This window comes from Citrus clementina, unplaced genomic scaffold (assembly GCF_000493195.1).
Source record: "Citrus clementina cultivar Clemenules unplaced genomic scaffold, Citrus_clementina_v1.0 scaffold_9, whole genome shotgun sequence".
Classification (NCBI taxonomy): domain Eukaryota; kingdom Viridiplantae; phylum Streptophyta; class Magnoliopsida; order Sapindales; family Rutaceae; genus Citrus; species Citrus x clementina.
The window spans coordinates 9,588,386-9,603,592 of record NW_006261964.1 but is presented as its reverse complement, the minus strand read 5'-3'; the positions used below and the strand labels follow the sequence as shown (position 1 = coordinate 9,603,592).

Genomic DNA, 15,207 nt, shown 5'->3' with positions numbered 1-15,207 from the left:
TCATTTCTTACGATACTGATAACAAGTTTCTTGAGCATCAGGAGTATCAGGCTCCAAACATGGACCAGAATGTGTTATCCTCCAATTACAATTAAGGCAATTATATCTGACCCCAGCATATACGTCAAACCAACGAACTTGCCCACTCCATGCAAAACTACAGTAGTACAGAGTTTTGTCAAAAACGTTAGTACAAAAACTGAATTTATAGTTCTCATCTTTATGGAGGAAATGTTCACCAAGGTCATTATCCCCAGACTTGCAATGAAGGGTAAGATCCTCTCCATTTTCTAGCTGATTGGTTATTTGCACATGGACTTTTTCAGAAAGAAAACAAGCATTGCTCATCGCGGACATGCATGCAGCAAGAAGAGCTAGTAACAATAGAGTTTTGGCAAGAGAAGTCATTTTTCTTTTTTGATTAGTGGTGTTGATTCTATGCGTAAGAATTTTTCTTGCAACTCTCACTTTAAATAGCGTACAGGTATACCAAATATAACATAGTAAAAAATGTGAGATTGTGCTTAGGATTCTATACATAGATTATAGTTTGCAACAAAAACTGGGTAAATTCATTATATTTCGGATCTGTATTGTATCTCATTCTGGATTTTTCCTTTCGCACTACAAATATCCATTTTGGTTTTATGGGTTGGTATGTTTATATCCAATGGATTTAATCAGCCGGGTGCCAAATGTCGTATATCTTTTTAGATAAAATCTGAAATATTGACATTTGAAATTGAACAGAGCCCGCCAAGTAAAGCATGCATATCTTCCATAGACTAAGGTCTTCTTTGCTTTTTTCCTTGTTTTCCTTTCCATTTTGATGAATAGGAGAATCAAAATAAAAATGCCAAAAATAATTAATTATAACGTTATAATCGAAATTATATAAAAATATATATACTACTATGAATTCACCAAAATAATTAATAAATATCCTTCATCGTACTATTCTGGAGCATTGCTAATTCAATCCTTATGATTTGAATCATAATTTCAATATATATATATAATCCACCAAGAAGGTGGGGGGGTTAGGCTGGACCCTACCTATAAATAAATCAATCAATGAAAGAACATAAAGAAGGGGAAATAAACCAAACCTCCCAGGAGAAGTAAATAATTTAGTAATCAAATAAAATCAATACAAATCAAGGTGATTAGTGCCGAATGTATGGAATTCTAAGAGTATCCAAATGAAGAATGCCTGATAAACCGGATGGAAGATCACTAGAATTGAAAAATCGTTGACAAGTCTGATGGGTACAAGCCCAATTAGCCATAAAGTCAGCAACAGATGTAGCTTCTAGAAAAACATGTCTAATACTAATGGATGACCTAGAAGCCAATGCCTGAACACGCCCAAGGATGTAAGTAAAATCCCATCGCACGAAACTACTTGAAATGGCCCAAGAAACTACAGTGGCTGAATCAGATTCTACCTCAAGATTAGAAAAACCAAGTTGAGCAAGAAGATCTAAACCTTCTAACAAAGCCATTAATTTAGCAAAAAGAATAGATTGGTGCCCCAAAAAGGAACCAAAAGCAGCTAATATCACGCCTTGATGATCTCACAAAATACCACCAGTAGCAGCCATGCCTGGGTTTCCCCTAGAACAACCATCCACACTCAATTTCACCACCCCTTGTGGCGGTTTCATCCAAGAAACCAATTGAGGTGGTCTAAGGGAAGGCATGATAATCCTCAATCCCTCCCCAATATGAGTGTCCAAATGCCCCTCAATTGAGATGTCTTGAAACCAAATGCGTCGCTGACTAGCCTAATATCCAAAAGCACTCTAAAAATAATAGCGTTCACATTAAAGGCAACCGAATCGTACCTGAGAGTGTTTCAAGCCTTCCAAAAATGCCATAGAATGAAACATGGAAGAATGACTCAAATATGTTTTTAAGAATGGCAACACCATCGCCAGTGACTAAGCAAAGCATGAGGAGACAAAAAAGGGAGATACAAACAACCAATCATTGAGTAAAACCATCACCAAACTTGTTGAACCACTGTGCAATCCAAAAATAAGTGTCTGACAGTCTCAACATCCCGATTACAAAGACACCGAGAACCCATGTGAAAATCCCTAAAGCACAAAGCATCATTCGTGGCCAAGAAACCATTCAATAAATGCCATAAGAAAAAAGAAACCTACGAAGGAATATGTCGTTGCCAAATTAATGAAAAACCTCATTTTGGCTATGGGACCCACGTACAAATTCCCAACTACTCCTTAGAGAAAAATTTTCATCCCTACATATGGCCCAACGGAGTATATCTGGCCCAGTACCAGAAATAGGTACTAACACAATTTGTTCAACAACTGATGATGGCAGTACTGATAAAAACCTCCCCTTATCCCAATCCACACCACACCACACCAAAAAAAAGATATTGGGGCTATAGAAGCTGCTGAAGGATTAAAATGAAAGAGAGGTGTAAATTTAAGCCAGCAATCATACCAGAAACTACTATCACCAGATCTAACCAGCCAACGAATATGAGGCTCAACAATACAACAAATAGAGCATAATATTCTCCATAGAGGAGAGGCAGGTTAGCGAAATTGAACCATACTTGGATGCTCAGTTCTACAATATTTAGATTTCATGAAAGAAGCCCAAAGTGAGTGTTGGTCCCGAAATCGCCACTATAGCTTCATCTCGAAAGCATCGGCCAAATTAGAAAAGGAACGAACTCCAAGACCACCCTCCGCTATTGGAAAACAGACAGATGGCCATTGTTGTACAAATTTTAATGTACTCGCAAGCGCACGAATCTATTGTAGTATAGACTAATGGTGACGAGTGTCGATCCCACGAGGAGGTGGATTTTTAATTATATATAGAATTAATTTTGTAAATGGGTGGTTGGAATTGTGATGGAAGTGATTTAAAATATGCTAAAATTGGAATTGCAATGGCGAGAATAAATTGTAGAGAAAATCGATTAAATTGACGTACTTGGGTATCTGGATCCGTATCAACATGCATCATGGGCTAAATAATCCGTATTAATGCCAATTAAATCATGAAGGGGGAATCCACACCTCATGAACCACGCTCTAATCAATATGGTGCTAAGGGCTTATCGTGCCAAATAATAATAACCTTATACTAGAGGGCCGGTGAAACTAAGGCGGTACTAGACAAGATTAGTATTATTTGTCGACGAGAAGTCAAAACATCCACAAAAACTAGAGGGGAAGAGAAAATAAATTTACCAAATTAAGCCCATGACACATGTTGAGGCTTCACCTTCAACCCAAGCTTGAAAGAAAATTAGCCACTCATAATTGAACTAGGGGCAAAATGGGAATTTATTAAAATACGGAGAAAATACAAGATGGAGAAGGAATTACAGAAAATGGATCCCAAAAATGGATTCAGAGATATCAAATTAGGGGGGAAAGGCCCCCTTTTTATAAATACATGGAGTAAATCATGGCCATCGGATTAAAAACTGTTTGGACGCTCAGGATTGTGCCACGTCATCAGTCAACAGTCCACGGTTTGACCACGTGGATGAACAGTAACACGGTTTGACCCGACTTTGAACAGTAACGCGGTTTGACCCGGATGAACAGTAACGCGGTTTGGTTGAAAATAATCCTGTGTGATGCATGCACCGTATGCGAGATTTTTCGTCCACTGATATGCTGCCACGTCATCATCAACAGTATATAAGAATTTTAGTCCAACAGGATCGTGACACCTCATCAGTCAATGCCACGTCATCGGTCTGTCTATGTGAACAGTGTCGTGAACAGTAACGTATACAGTACCGTACACGTGAACAGTGCCTTACAAGTGAACAGTGCCATTTTTCCTTTTATGCTCCTCCTAAGGTTTTCAACCGTCCTGAGTTCAAAAGTGATGTCCGTTTTGCCATCTGATTTCTCGTTTATTGTGAAATGACTATGATGCCCCTAAAATACATAAAATACTTAATTAAAATAAAACACATGTAATTAAATCACAAGAAGGTTAAATACATAAAAGTAAGGGTTGTTAGTAAGACTTGAAATGTAAAATGACGGTTTTCTCCTTTATAAATATGCATTTTCTAACACTCAACACACCCCCCAACCAGCTTATTGCTAGTCCCTAGCAAATGAAGCGAAAATAAAATTCAAATTCAAAATATTTTTTTTAAAAAAAAAAAAAAATTTAGAAACACTCGTGTTTATTCAATGAGATTAATGATAGCAATCAAATAAAAGTATAAGCATTATCTCCAGTCTAAAGTAACATCACACCCACATCAACCATCCACATGAATCAGCCCAGTAGACTTTGTTATAGCTACTTTCAAGAATGACATGTCAAACCCCAAAATCTCACTGGAGGTAGTGACACTCTCACAAAGAAATTAAACCCAATAAAAATAGTCACTCCAATGAATGATAATTGAGAGAAAATAATGAAGAAGTGATATCACATGCTCTCACCAAGATGAAATAAATATGCCCTTAGCTTAAAAATAATACGATCTCAAGTCAAATAAAAACTGTTAGTCAACCCAATTTATTTATTTTTTTTATATGCACCACTACATCTTTTTAGCCCATATAACTAGCTTCTACTTCAGATTATAGTTCCCTAAAATCAGGAAGGACTTTTATTAGGATGTAACGTAGGCTAGGGACATGGTTAACAAAGAAAGGAAATAAAGAAAACAAAGTGTATGTTTGAGAAAAATGCAAAGAATTTTTTTATTTTTTTTATTTTTTGGAAGTTGCAAGGTGGATTTCACCTATTATTGTTATTTTTATTCTTTTGAAACAACAACTTTTGTTTTGTTGTTTTTTTTTTTTTTTTTGCTATAACTTCACTGAACAACATAATTATTTACATTTTCTCAAACATAAATAGGTGATGAAACTTATAAGATATCAGGTAATACTCCAAATCGGAGTGGGTCAAGATGATAAGTTGACAAAGAAAATATTTTTTTATTTTTATTTTTTTAAAGGCTCAAAAGGGTTAACTATGGATATTTAATAAAAGGGATGGCTAGAAAGGCTCAAACGGATCAAAGATGGCATTTCCATCATCTTTTAGGGCTCTAAATAACCTTCCATATCTACTAGTTAGATGGGCCTCCAAATGTAGCAACACACTTTTTTTTTCTTTTTTTTTATTTTTATTAAGGGTTAACTCAAAAGAAATCTAGAGATCGTGTATACAATAATAAACTGTTAAGCTGTATAAAGAATGGGCAAAAGGGTTACTTTCCAAGAAAAATGATAGGCTCAAAAACTCACTTGGTACTTATTATGACATGTTCATTCCTTCAAGCAACTCATATATGTCTCCGACATCAACATGTAGAGTAGCAAACATAATGTAACATCACTTAAGACCAAAGATAATACAAATACTAAAATTTAAAATTAATCATGTCACCCAATGTTAAAACAAATCACACAATTTTTTTTTTTAAACAACATTCTACCCCCCAACCTATTCTAAACATGAAATGAAAATATGCATGCAGAAATGTGAAAATGATGCATAAAAACTAATTAGAAAAGTTACACGTAAAATGATAGAAAACGAAAATGATTTTTTTTTTTAAAGAAGATGCGTTTCTAGAGGAACTACATTCCATATTCAGCCATCTTCGACTCAAAAGTTGGAAAATGTATATTTATAGAGGAGAAATTAAAAAGAAGAAAAATAAACATAAACACATAATAAAGAAAAAAGAAAATGTCTGAATTTTTTTTTAAGTTTTTTTTTAATTTTTTTTTAAACGATAAAGATGCGTTTCTAGAGTCACTACACTCCATATTCAGCCATCTTCAACACAAAAAGTTAGCAATAGTTAGTTTCTACAACAAAAAATTAGTAAAAACTTAACCAAAATTCCATAATTGTCGACTATTCCCTCCCCCCAACCAGAACGAAACATTGTCCTCAATGTTTGAAATGAAAGAAGTAGAGTTTAGAAGACATCACCTGGGTGGTGCAACACAGAAGAAAATATTTACAGGCGGAGAGTTAAATCTAATTTGTACTTCTTACTGCTGCTACTGTTACCATCATTATTTAGACGCTCCAACACAAAGGTCCAGGGGTCTGGCTCCGGTCTATAAGCTTGTAACAAATCTAGTAGCTCATTAGCAGTGTGAGCACAAATAAAGAGTTTTTTCACATTAGCGGGAATGAAATAGTTTTTTATTGCATGGTTAAGAAATACGATAAAGCCATCATAAAAGTTATTGACATTTAACAAACCGATGGGTTTCTGGTGGATGTGCAGATGGGCCCAAGATGCTAGCGTGATAAGTGCCTCTAGTGTTGCAAGATCTCCTGGAAGGAAAATAAAAGCATCAGCATGATTAAACATTTCAGTTATTCTTTTCTGCATACCTGAGACGACTAACTCTTCTCCAGTTGATGAGTCAGACGAACTGCCCAATGGTTTTAAGACTCTTGGGATGATGCCTAACACTTGACTTCCTCTGATAAAAGCTGCTTCTGAGACCATTTTTGATAACCCTCGATTACCTCCTCCATACACCAAGTGTAATTTTCTCGCTGCTATGCTTCGACCAAGATCTATGGCTGCCTCAACGAACTCTTTATGTTTGCCATATGTAAATCCAGTAAGCACACAAATGTTCTTGAATTGTCTATTGGGAGTAGCTGCCATTGCGATACTTCTAAAAAAACAATTTGTGAGTGCTTGACAAAGAAAATCACATTTAAGAGTCTTGGTGATATTGGGTCATAGTTGTGTATGAGGTCACATGTCCATGTCAAATAACGCGTAAAGCACGTGGCTCGCGAGTCAAAAAGGAAACAATAAAAAGGGAAAAGCAAACAGTAATAAGGAAAAAGCAAACATTAATAAAATTATTAAAGACAATAATGCAAACAATAAGACAATAGTGAAATAAAATAACAATAAAGTAAAAGGATATTTACAGGTAGTTGCGACTGTGGCTCACATCTTCCTCTGGTTTTACGTCCAGAAACGGCTTGAACGCCCTCTATGGGTCGAGGATAGGCTTCCTATCCAGTTTTCTTATAAACTGGCAAACAGGGTCGTTTATAGTCAGATTCCCGAGACTATATCGTGCATGCTCTTTCTGGAATAATGGTCATAACTGGAGAATCGCTCCTTGTACATATCCACTGGGATGCGTTTCAAGAGACAAAAGGATATCATCCAATGACTCTTTATTCAAGCCATCCCTAATGAATTGAATCTTATCTTCCCTGTTATCAGACAACATTCCTAAAGAACATGGGTTTTTATTGCAACTCATTCTGGCACACTTATGACAAGCAACAGAAATTCTTCGAGCTCGTCGTTTTCTTGCATAATTTCCTTTACCACAACCAGGCATGTATGCAATAAATTTTGAAGGTAACTCACCTGCCGATCATACTTTAGCCTCGATTAACCAACGGATGTCAGCAGGTATGTTATTCCTCATGAGTAATCGCATGCGTTCGGACCGAGCTTTATAGATCGTAAGGAGGGCATTCTGAGGAAGTGAAGGGAATCGCTTGTGAAGCTTTGCTAGAATCTCATTTCTGTCCATACTTTCGCCTCAAAATATCAGTTATTATGGGAAACTAAAGTAACCGACTTGATTGTCACGGAGTACCGTTATCCGCCACTTCACCGGGGTAACAAACTAAAGCACACAAACAGAAAAACAAATTAAAACACACAAAGAAAATTAAAATCGTCCTCTTATTGAATTTACCTCAAGCTCCAACTGGATGTCGTAAACACTTCTCTCAATGTCTCTGAGTTGGCTTTCTAAACCCTCAACATAGGCTACTAACTCTGGTGGTTGTAGAGCCCAAATGCGTTGTGTTTTACAAAATTGAATCTGCCTTTTGAGATGAGTTTTGACACGTTGAAGTGGTTTAAGAATGTTCAGGAGGAATGGTCTAAGTATGAGACTCATGATTAACAATGATAAGAGAAAACTTAATGGTAAAATAAACACACTTATGCAAAAACAATTTCAATTAGCAAAAGAATAATATAAAGAAAGAAAACAAAATCAAATCAACGAAAAGAAAGAAAAAAAAATCAATTCAAATCTGGTGGGTCACTCAAATTTATTTCGGTGTCTTCTCCACGTGGTTGGTATTCTAGATATGGCTTTAATCTTTGACCATTAACTTTAAACGTGACACCGTTCTTTGGGTCCTTAATTTCAATTGCCCCATGTGGAAAAACAGTATGAACAATAAAGGGACCAGACCAACGAGAGCGTAACTTACCTGGGAATAGGTGCAAGCGAGAATTGAATAAAAGCACTTTCTGACCTGGAGTGAAAGATTTTCTCATAATTTGCTTGTCATGGAAGACTTTCATTCGTTGCTTGTAAATCTTGGCATTTTCGTACGCATCATTGCGAATTTCTTCAAGTTCTGCCAGTTGTAATCTTCTTTCTGAGCTGGCTTGCTGCATGTCAAAATTGAATTTCTTGATGGCCCAATATGCACGATGCTCGAGTTCCACAGGTAGGTGGCAAGCTTTTCCATACACTAGCCTGTAGGGTGACATCCCAATCGGGGTCTTGAAAGCCGTTCTATATGCCCATAAGGCATTATCAAGTCTTAATGACCAATCTTTTCTGTCCGGCCTCACCGTCTTTTCTAATATGTGCTTTATTTCTCGATTGGAGATCTCAACTTGGCCACTGGTTTGCGGATGATACGGGGTCGCCACTTTGTGTGTGATTGAATACTTTGTCAAAAGAGCTTTGAATGATTTGTTACAAAAGTGGGCACCACCATCACTGATTATTGCTCGAGGGAATCCAAAGCGCGAGACAATCTTGCTTTTCAAAAATCCTATCACCACCTTGTGATCATTGGTCCTACATGGAATTGCTTCTACCCATTTTGATACGTAGTCAACAGCAACCAATATGTATTGATGGCCAAAAGAAGGGGGAAAGGGTCCCATGAAGTCGATACCCCATACGTCAAAAATCTCAACCACTAAAATTGGATTTAGTGGCATCATATTTCTTCGCGTAATGCTCCCCATTCGTTGACACCTATCACATGAAGAACAGAAAGTGTAAGCGTCTCGAAATATAGTTGGCCAATAGAAACCACATTGTAAAACTTTAGTCGCTGTTTTCTTAGCACTGAAATGGCCTCCACAAGCTTGTTCATGGCAGAATGAAAGGATATTCTGAATTTCACTTTCTGGGACACATCGTCTAAAAATTTGGTCTGCACAATACTTGAACAAATACGGATCATCCCAAAAGAAATTCTTTATTTCTGCAAAGAATTTAGCTTTATCTTGCTTGGTCCAATACTCTGGAAGTTTACCTGTAACAAGATAATTAACTATATCAGCATACCAAGGTAATACTTCCACATTCATTAATTGTTCATCTGGAAATGACTCATTCAATATTAATGGCTCTGTAATTGTGTCAAAATGGAGACGAGAGAGGTGGTCCGCCACAACATTTTCTGTCCCTTTCTTATCTTTGAATTCCAAGTCAAACTCCTGCAAAAGTAACACCCAACGAATTAGTCTGGCTTTTGCATCTTTCTTTGTGAGAAGATATTTAAGAGCAGCATGATCTGTAAATGTAATTATTTTACAACCAATGAGATAAGATCGAAATTTTTCTAATGCAAACAATACTGCTAGCATTTCTTTTTCAGTAGTTGAATAGTTCAACTGTGCATCATTCAATGTCATACTAGCATAATAAATAACATGAGGAATTCGATCAACCCTTTGTCCTAATACTGCTCCTACTGCATAATCAGATGCATCACACATGAGCTCAAATGGTAAGCTCCAGTTCGGGGGCTGAATGATGGGTGATGATGTCAACAAATGCTTTAATTTTTCAAACGCAATAAGACATGAATCATCAAAGACAAAAGGTACATCCTTAGCAAGTAGATTGCATAAGAGTCTAGAAACTTTGCTAAAATCTTTAATGAAACGTCTATAAAAACCAGCATACCCAAGGAAAGATCTTACTTTTCTGACTGTTTTAGGTGGAGGAAGAGTAGAAATGAGATCCACCTTGGCTTTGTCAACCTCAATACCTTTGCTCGAAATGATGTGACCGAGAACAATACCTTGTTTTACCATAAAATGGCATTTCTCCCAATTTAAGACCAAGTTCTTCTCGATACATCTCTGCAGAACTAGTGTTAGATGATGTAAACATTGATCAAACGAGTCACCAAAGACAAAAAAATCATCCATAAAGACTTCAAGGAATCGTTCAACCATATCAGAAAAAATGCTCAACATGCATCGTTGAAATGTAGCAGGTGCATTACATAATCCAAATGGCATTCTCCTATATGCAAATGTGCCAAAAGGGCAAGTGAAAGTAGTTTTCTCTTGATCTTTTGGTGCTATGGGAATCTGATTATATCCTGAGTAGCCATCTAGAAAGCAATAAAATTCATGGCCTGCTAATCTATCAAGCATTTGATCGATAAATGGTAAAGGAAAATGGTCTTTACGTGTGACAGAATTCAACTTTCTATAATCAATGCATACACGCCATCCTGTAGTTACTCTAGTGGCTATCAATTCATTATCAGCATTCGTAACTACTGTGATTCCTGACTTTTTGGGGACAACTTGTACAGGACTGACCCATGAACTATCAGAAATTGGGTAAATGATACCTGCATCTAATAGCTTAAGCACTTCGGTTCTAACAACTTCTTTCATATTAGGATTTAACCGACGTTGCATCTCCCTAGTAGTTTTAGCATTTTCATCAAGGTGAATGTAATGCATGCAGTCTACTGGGTTTATACCTTTAATGTCTGCTATGGTCCATCCTAATGCTCCTTTGTGATCTTTTAAAACATCCAACAACTTACCTTTTTGTTCGTCATTTAGGGATGATGAGATGATTACCGGCAGAGTGCTTTCTTCTCCCAAAAATGCATATTCCAGAGTGTTGGGTAATGGTTTGAGCTCGAGTTTCGGTGGTGATTCTGATGATGGGATGAGTTTCTTCTCTGATGGTGCTAGTTGTTCAACTCTTGATTTCCATTTATTAGTGTCCAAGGATGGTGCGGAGTCAAGCAGGGCGTTGACCTCATCGACCGATCTGTCAATATCAAAATTCAAACCAAAGTGAGTTAAACATGTTTGTAAAGGATCATCACTAAGGTTTGAAAGAAAAGTATCATCAACTAATGCTTCAATTAAATCCACATCAACAATTCCATCATCTGCACTGTGAGGTTGTTTGGCAATGTTGAAGATGTTCAGCTCCATAGTCATTTTGCCGAAAGACAATTGCATATTTCCAGTCCTGCATTGAATGTGAGCATCCGCAGTTGCCAAGAAAGGTCGGCCTAGAATAATGGGGATGTGCTTCCTTGAATCCTGTATTAGTTGAGTGTCAATTACAATGAAATCAACAGGAAAATAAAACTTGTCTACCTGGATAAGCACGTCCTCCACAATACCACGAGGTATTTTCGTGGACCGATCTGCAAGTTGTAACACCACTGGAGTTGGGTGCAATTCTCCAAGTCCAAGTTTGACGAATACAGAGTAAGGCAAAAGATTTACACTAGCTCCTAAATCCAACAAAGCATTCTCAATTGTGTGGTTCCCTATACTACATGAGATAGTGGGGGAGCCTGGGTCTTTGCATTTTAAAGGAATTTTATGTTGGAGTATAGAACTAACGTTTTCTGTTAAAAATGCCTTCTTTTGAACATGCATGTTTCTCTTTTTAGTACAAAGGTCTTTAAGAAACTTGGCATAAGATGGAACTTGCTTAATAGCATCAAGTAAAGGGATGTTAACACTTACCTGTTTGAAGATTTCAAGAATCTCACCTGTGGATTTTCCCTTCTTGTCTTTCGCTAACCTCTGAGGAAATGGAGCTTTGGGAACATATTCCCGTGGGTTGGTTTCTTCTTTCTCCTCCGGTGATGATTCCTCAACATTCACAGGTACAATTTGATTTTCTTTTGTCACCGGCATCTCTACTTTGTTGTCGACTTCTTTTCCTTTTCTCAAGGTCATGACTGCTTTGACCTCTCCATGCTGCTGTGATGAACTGGTACTTGCTTCATGTACTCCTTTAGGATTAGGCACTGGTTGACTTGGAAATTTACCTTTCTCAACGGTCATTGCCAAGGTCTGAACTGAAGAAGCAAGTTGTCCCACCATCTTCTCGAGGCTTGAAACTGATTGAGCTTGTGAGTTGAAGCCTGCTCTCAACTCATTTCGTAGTCCATCAATGGTGCGGTTCTGTTGCTCAATCGTGGAGTGAGTAAGATTCTTAAGATTCTGGAATGAATCCTCCCATGGTCTGGGCTGAGAGTAATTCTGGTTCTGATTGTATGGTCTAAATAGTGGCTGAGAGGCTTGAGGATTTTGTGGAATTGGTGGAGCTGAAGCTGTTGGTCCATTCTGTTGGAATCCTTGAGACCATGAAAAATTGGGGTGGTCTCTCCATCCAGGGTTATATGTGTTGGAGTATGGGTTGTAATTCGATGGTTTTCTCATTACACCTATGGCATTGGCTTGATCTGAGTATGAGTCATGGTCATGTGGCTCTGTTGATTTAGCAGTCGATAATGATGCTATTTGTCGAGAGAGACCTTCAATTATTGCTTTGACTTCTTTAATTTCTGAGCTAGATTCGCCAATGTGAACCTCATTCACTCCTTTAATTCTTCTAGTAGTCCTGAGTGATCGACTCCGTTGTTGGGAATTATCTGCTTGTCGCTGGAAGAATTCCCAAATTTCTGATGCACTTTTTGCCATTAGCTCTCCTCCACTTGTTGCCATTAGCCATTCTTGCACATTCGGTAGTAATCCCTCCAAAAAGTATTGACATTGGTGCCATTTCTCGTACCCATGATGTGGACACTTCAAGAGTAGCCCATTGAATCGCTCCCATGTTTCAAAAAATTGCTCTTCCTCTCTCTGGGTAAACTCCGAGATTTCTCTGCGAATAGCATTGGTTTTATGCACTGGGAAATATTTATTCAAAAATTTAGTTACCATTTGTTCCCATGATGAAATGCTATTGGCAGGCAATGTATTAAGCCATGAACGAGCTCTATCCTTTAAAGAAAATGGGAATAATCTGAGTTTAACATCATCATCTGAAAAATTTTCATATTTAAAAGTTTGACAAATGGCATGAAAATCATTCAGATGATTATATGGGTCCTCATTTTCTAGGCCATAAAATGTGGGGAGACAATTTAGCACACTAGGTTTTAATTCAAAGCTCCTAGCAGCTACATTTGGGTATCTTATACATGATGTGCTCAAATTTGCTAAAGGACTGAAATAATCCTTAAATGGCCTCTCCTGTGGTTGCAAATCCATTTTATTTTTTACTTGTTTGTGTGTGCGAAGTGTTTTTTCAAGTTCAAGGTCTATAGGTTCAAGATTGGGTAATAATGATCTTCGACCATGCATGCAAAACAAATAAAATAAAAAATAAAGATGAGAACAAAATAAATAAAAATAAAGAAGAAGGAGAAATTACGATACTAACCTTATTGCGCAATTACAACCTTACTATAAAAATACACAAAAATAAATACATGAAATAATAAAAATAAATTAATAAGAAAAAAAATTACAAAGAAAAATAAATTCAAAATTAAATTACAGAATTTTAAAGAAGAGAGAAAATAAATAAATAAAATTCTTAGCTCAAAATGTAAATTCACTCTTTTTTTCTTTTTCTTTTTTTTTTAATAATAATAAAAATACAAGAAAAAAAATAAAAGAAATTATTCACAAAAATTAATTCTATGAATTAAAATTACTTACCTCCCCGGCAACGGCGCCAAAAACTTGTTGTGCAAATTTTAATGTACTCGCAAGCGCACGAATCTATTGTAGTATAGACTAATGGTGACGAGTGTCGATCCCACGAGGAGGTGGATTTTTAATTATATATAGAATTAATTTTGTAAATGGGTGGTTGGAATTGTGGTGGAAGTGATTTAAAATATGCTAAAATTGGAATTGCAATGGCGAGAATAAATTGTAGAGAAAATCGATTAAATTGACGTACTTGGGTATCTGGATCCGTATCAACATGCATCATGGGCTAAATAATCCGTATTAATGCCAATTAAATCATGAAGGGGGAATCCACACCTCATGAACCACGCTCTAATCAATATGGTGCTAAGGGCTTATCGTGCCAAATAATAATAACCTTATACTAGAGGGCCGGTGAAACCAAGGCGGTACTAGACAAGATTAGTATTATTTGTCGACGAGAAGTCAAAACATCCACAAAAACTAGAGGGGAAGAGAAAATAAATTTACCAAATTAAGCCCATGACACATGTTGAGGCTTCACCTTCAACCCAAGCTTGAAAGAAAATTAGCCACTCATAATTGAACTAGGGGCAAAATGGGAATTTATTAAAATACGCAGAAAATACAAGATGGAGAAGGAATTACAGAAAATGGATCCCAAAAATGGATTCAGAGATATCAAATTAGGGGGGAGAGGCCCCCTTTTTATAGATACATGGAGTAAATCATGGCCATCGGATTAAAAATACTTTGGACGCTCAGGATTGCGCCACGTCATCAGTCAACAGTCCACGGTTTGACCACGTGGATGAACAGTAACACGGTTTGACCCGACTTTGAACAGTAACGCGGTTTGACCCGGATGAACAGTAATGCGGTTTGGTTGAAAATAATCCTGTGTGATGCATGCACCGTATGCGAGATTTTTCGTCCACTGATATGCTGCCACGTCATCATCAACAGTATATAAGAATTTTAGTCCAACAGGATCGTGACACCTCATCAGTCAATGCCACGTCATCGGTCTGTCTATGTGAACAGTGTTGTGAACAGTAACGTATACAGTACCGTACACGTGAACAGTGCCGTACAAGTGAACAGTGCCATTTTTCCTTTTATGCTCCTCCTAAGGTTTTCGACCGTCCTGAGTTCAAAAGTGATGTCCGTTTTGCCATCTGATTTCTCGTTTATTGTGAAATGACTATGATGCCCCTAAAATACATAAAATACTTAATTAAAATAAAACACATGTAATTAAATCACAAGAAGGTTAAATACATAAAAGTAAGGGTTGTTAGTAAGACTTGAAATGTAAAATGACGGTTTTCTCCTTTATAAATATGCATTTTCTAACACTCAACAGCCATCTGCACCAATGAATGCGCTGCTAA

At 37.0% G+C, this 15,207-nt stretch overlaps 1 protein-coding gene and 1 non-coding gene across 2 annotated transcripts; one reads left to right on the top strand and one right to left on the bottom strand.

Annotated features, from left to right (window-relative positions):
- LOC18032442 (S-protein homolog 3) lies at window positions 1-408 on the bottom strand. Its single transcript, XM_006420497.1, has one exon. It carries the CDS (start codon window positions 406-408, stop codon window positions 1-3), a length of 408 nt encoding a protein of 135 aa, XP_006420560.1.
- A 12,470-nt stretch (window positions 409-12,878) lies between these two features.
- Window positions 12,879-12,982, top strand: LOC112101624. The gene has a single exon (XR_002907647.1). It is a non-coding gene; the product is annotated as a small nucleolar RNA R71 (small nucleolar RNA).
- Window positions 12,983-15,207: the final 2,225 nt, after the last annotated feature.

Excerpts from the sequence above, each read along its gene's own strand:
- LOC18032442 (XM_006420497.1), bottom strand. The coding sequence starts at position 408 with ATGACTTCTCTTGCCAAAACTCTATTGTTACTAGCTCTTCTTGCTGCA.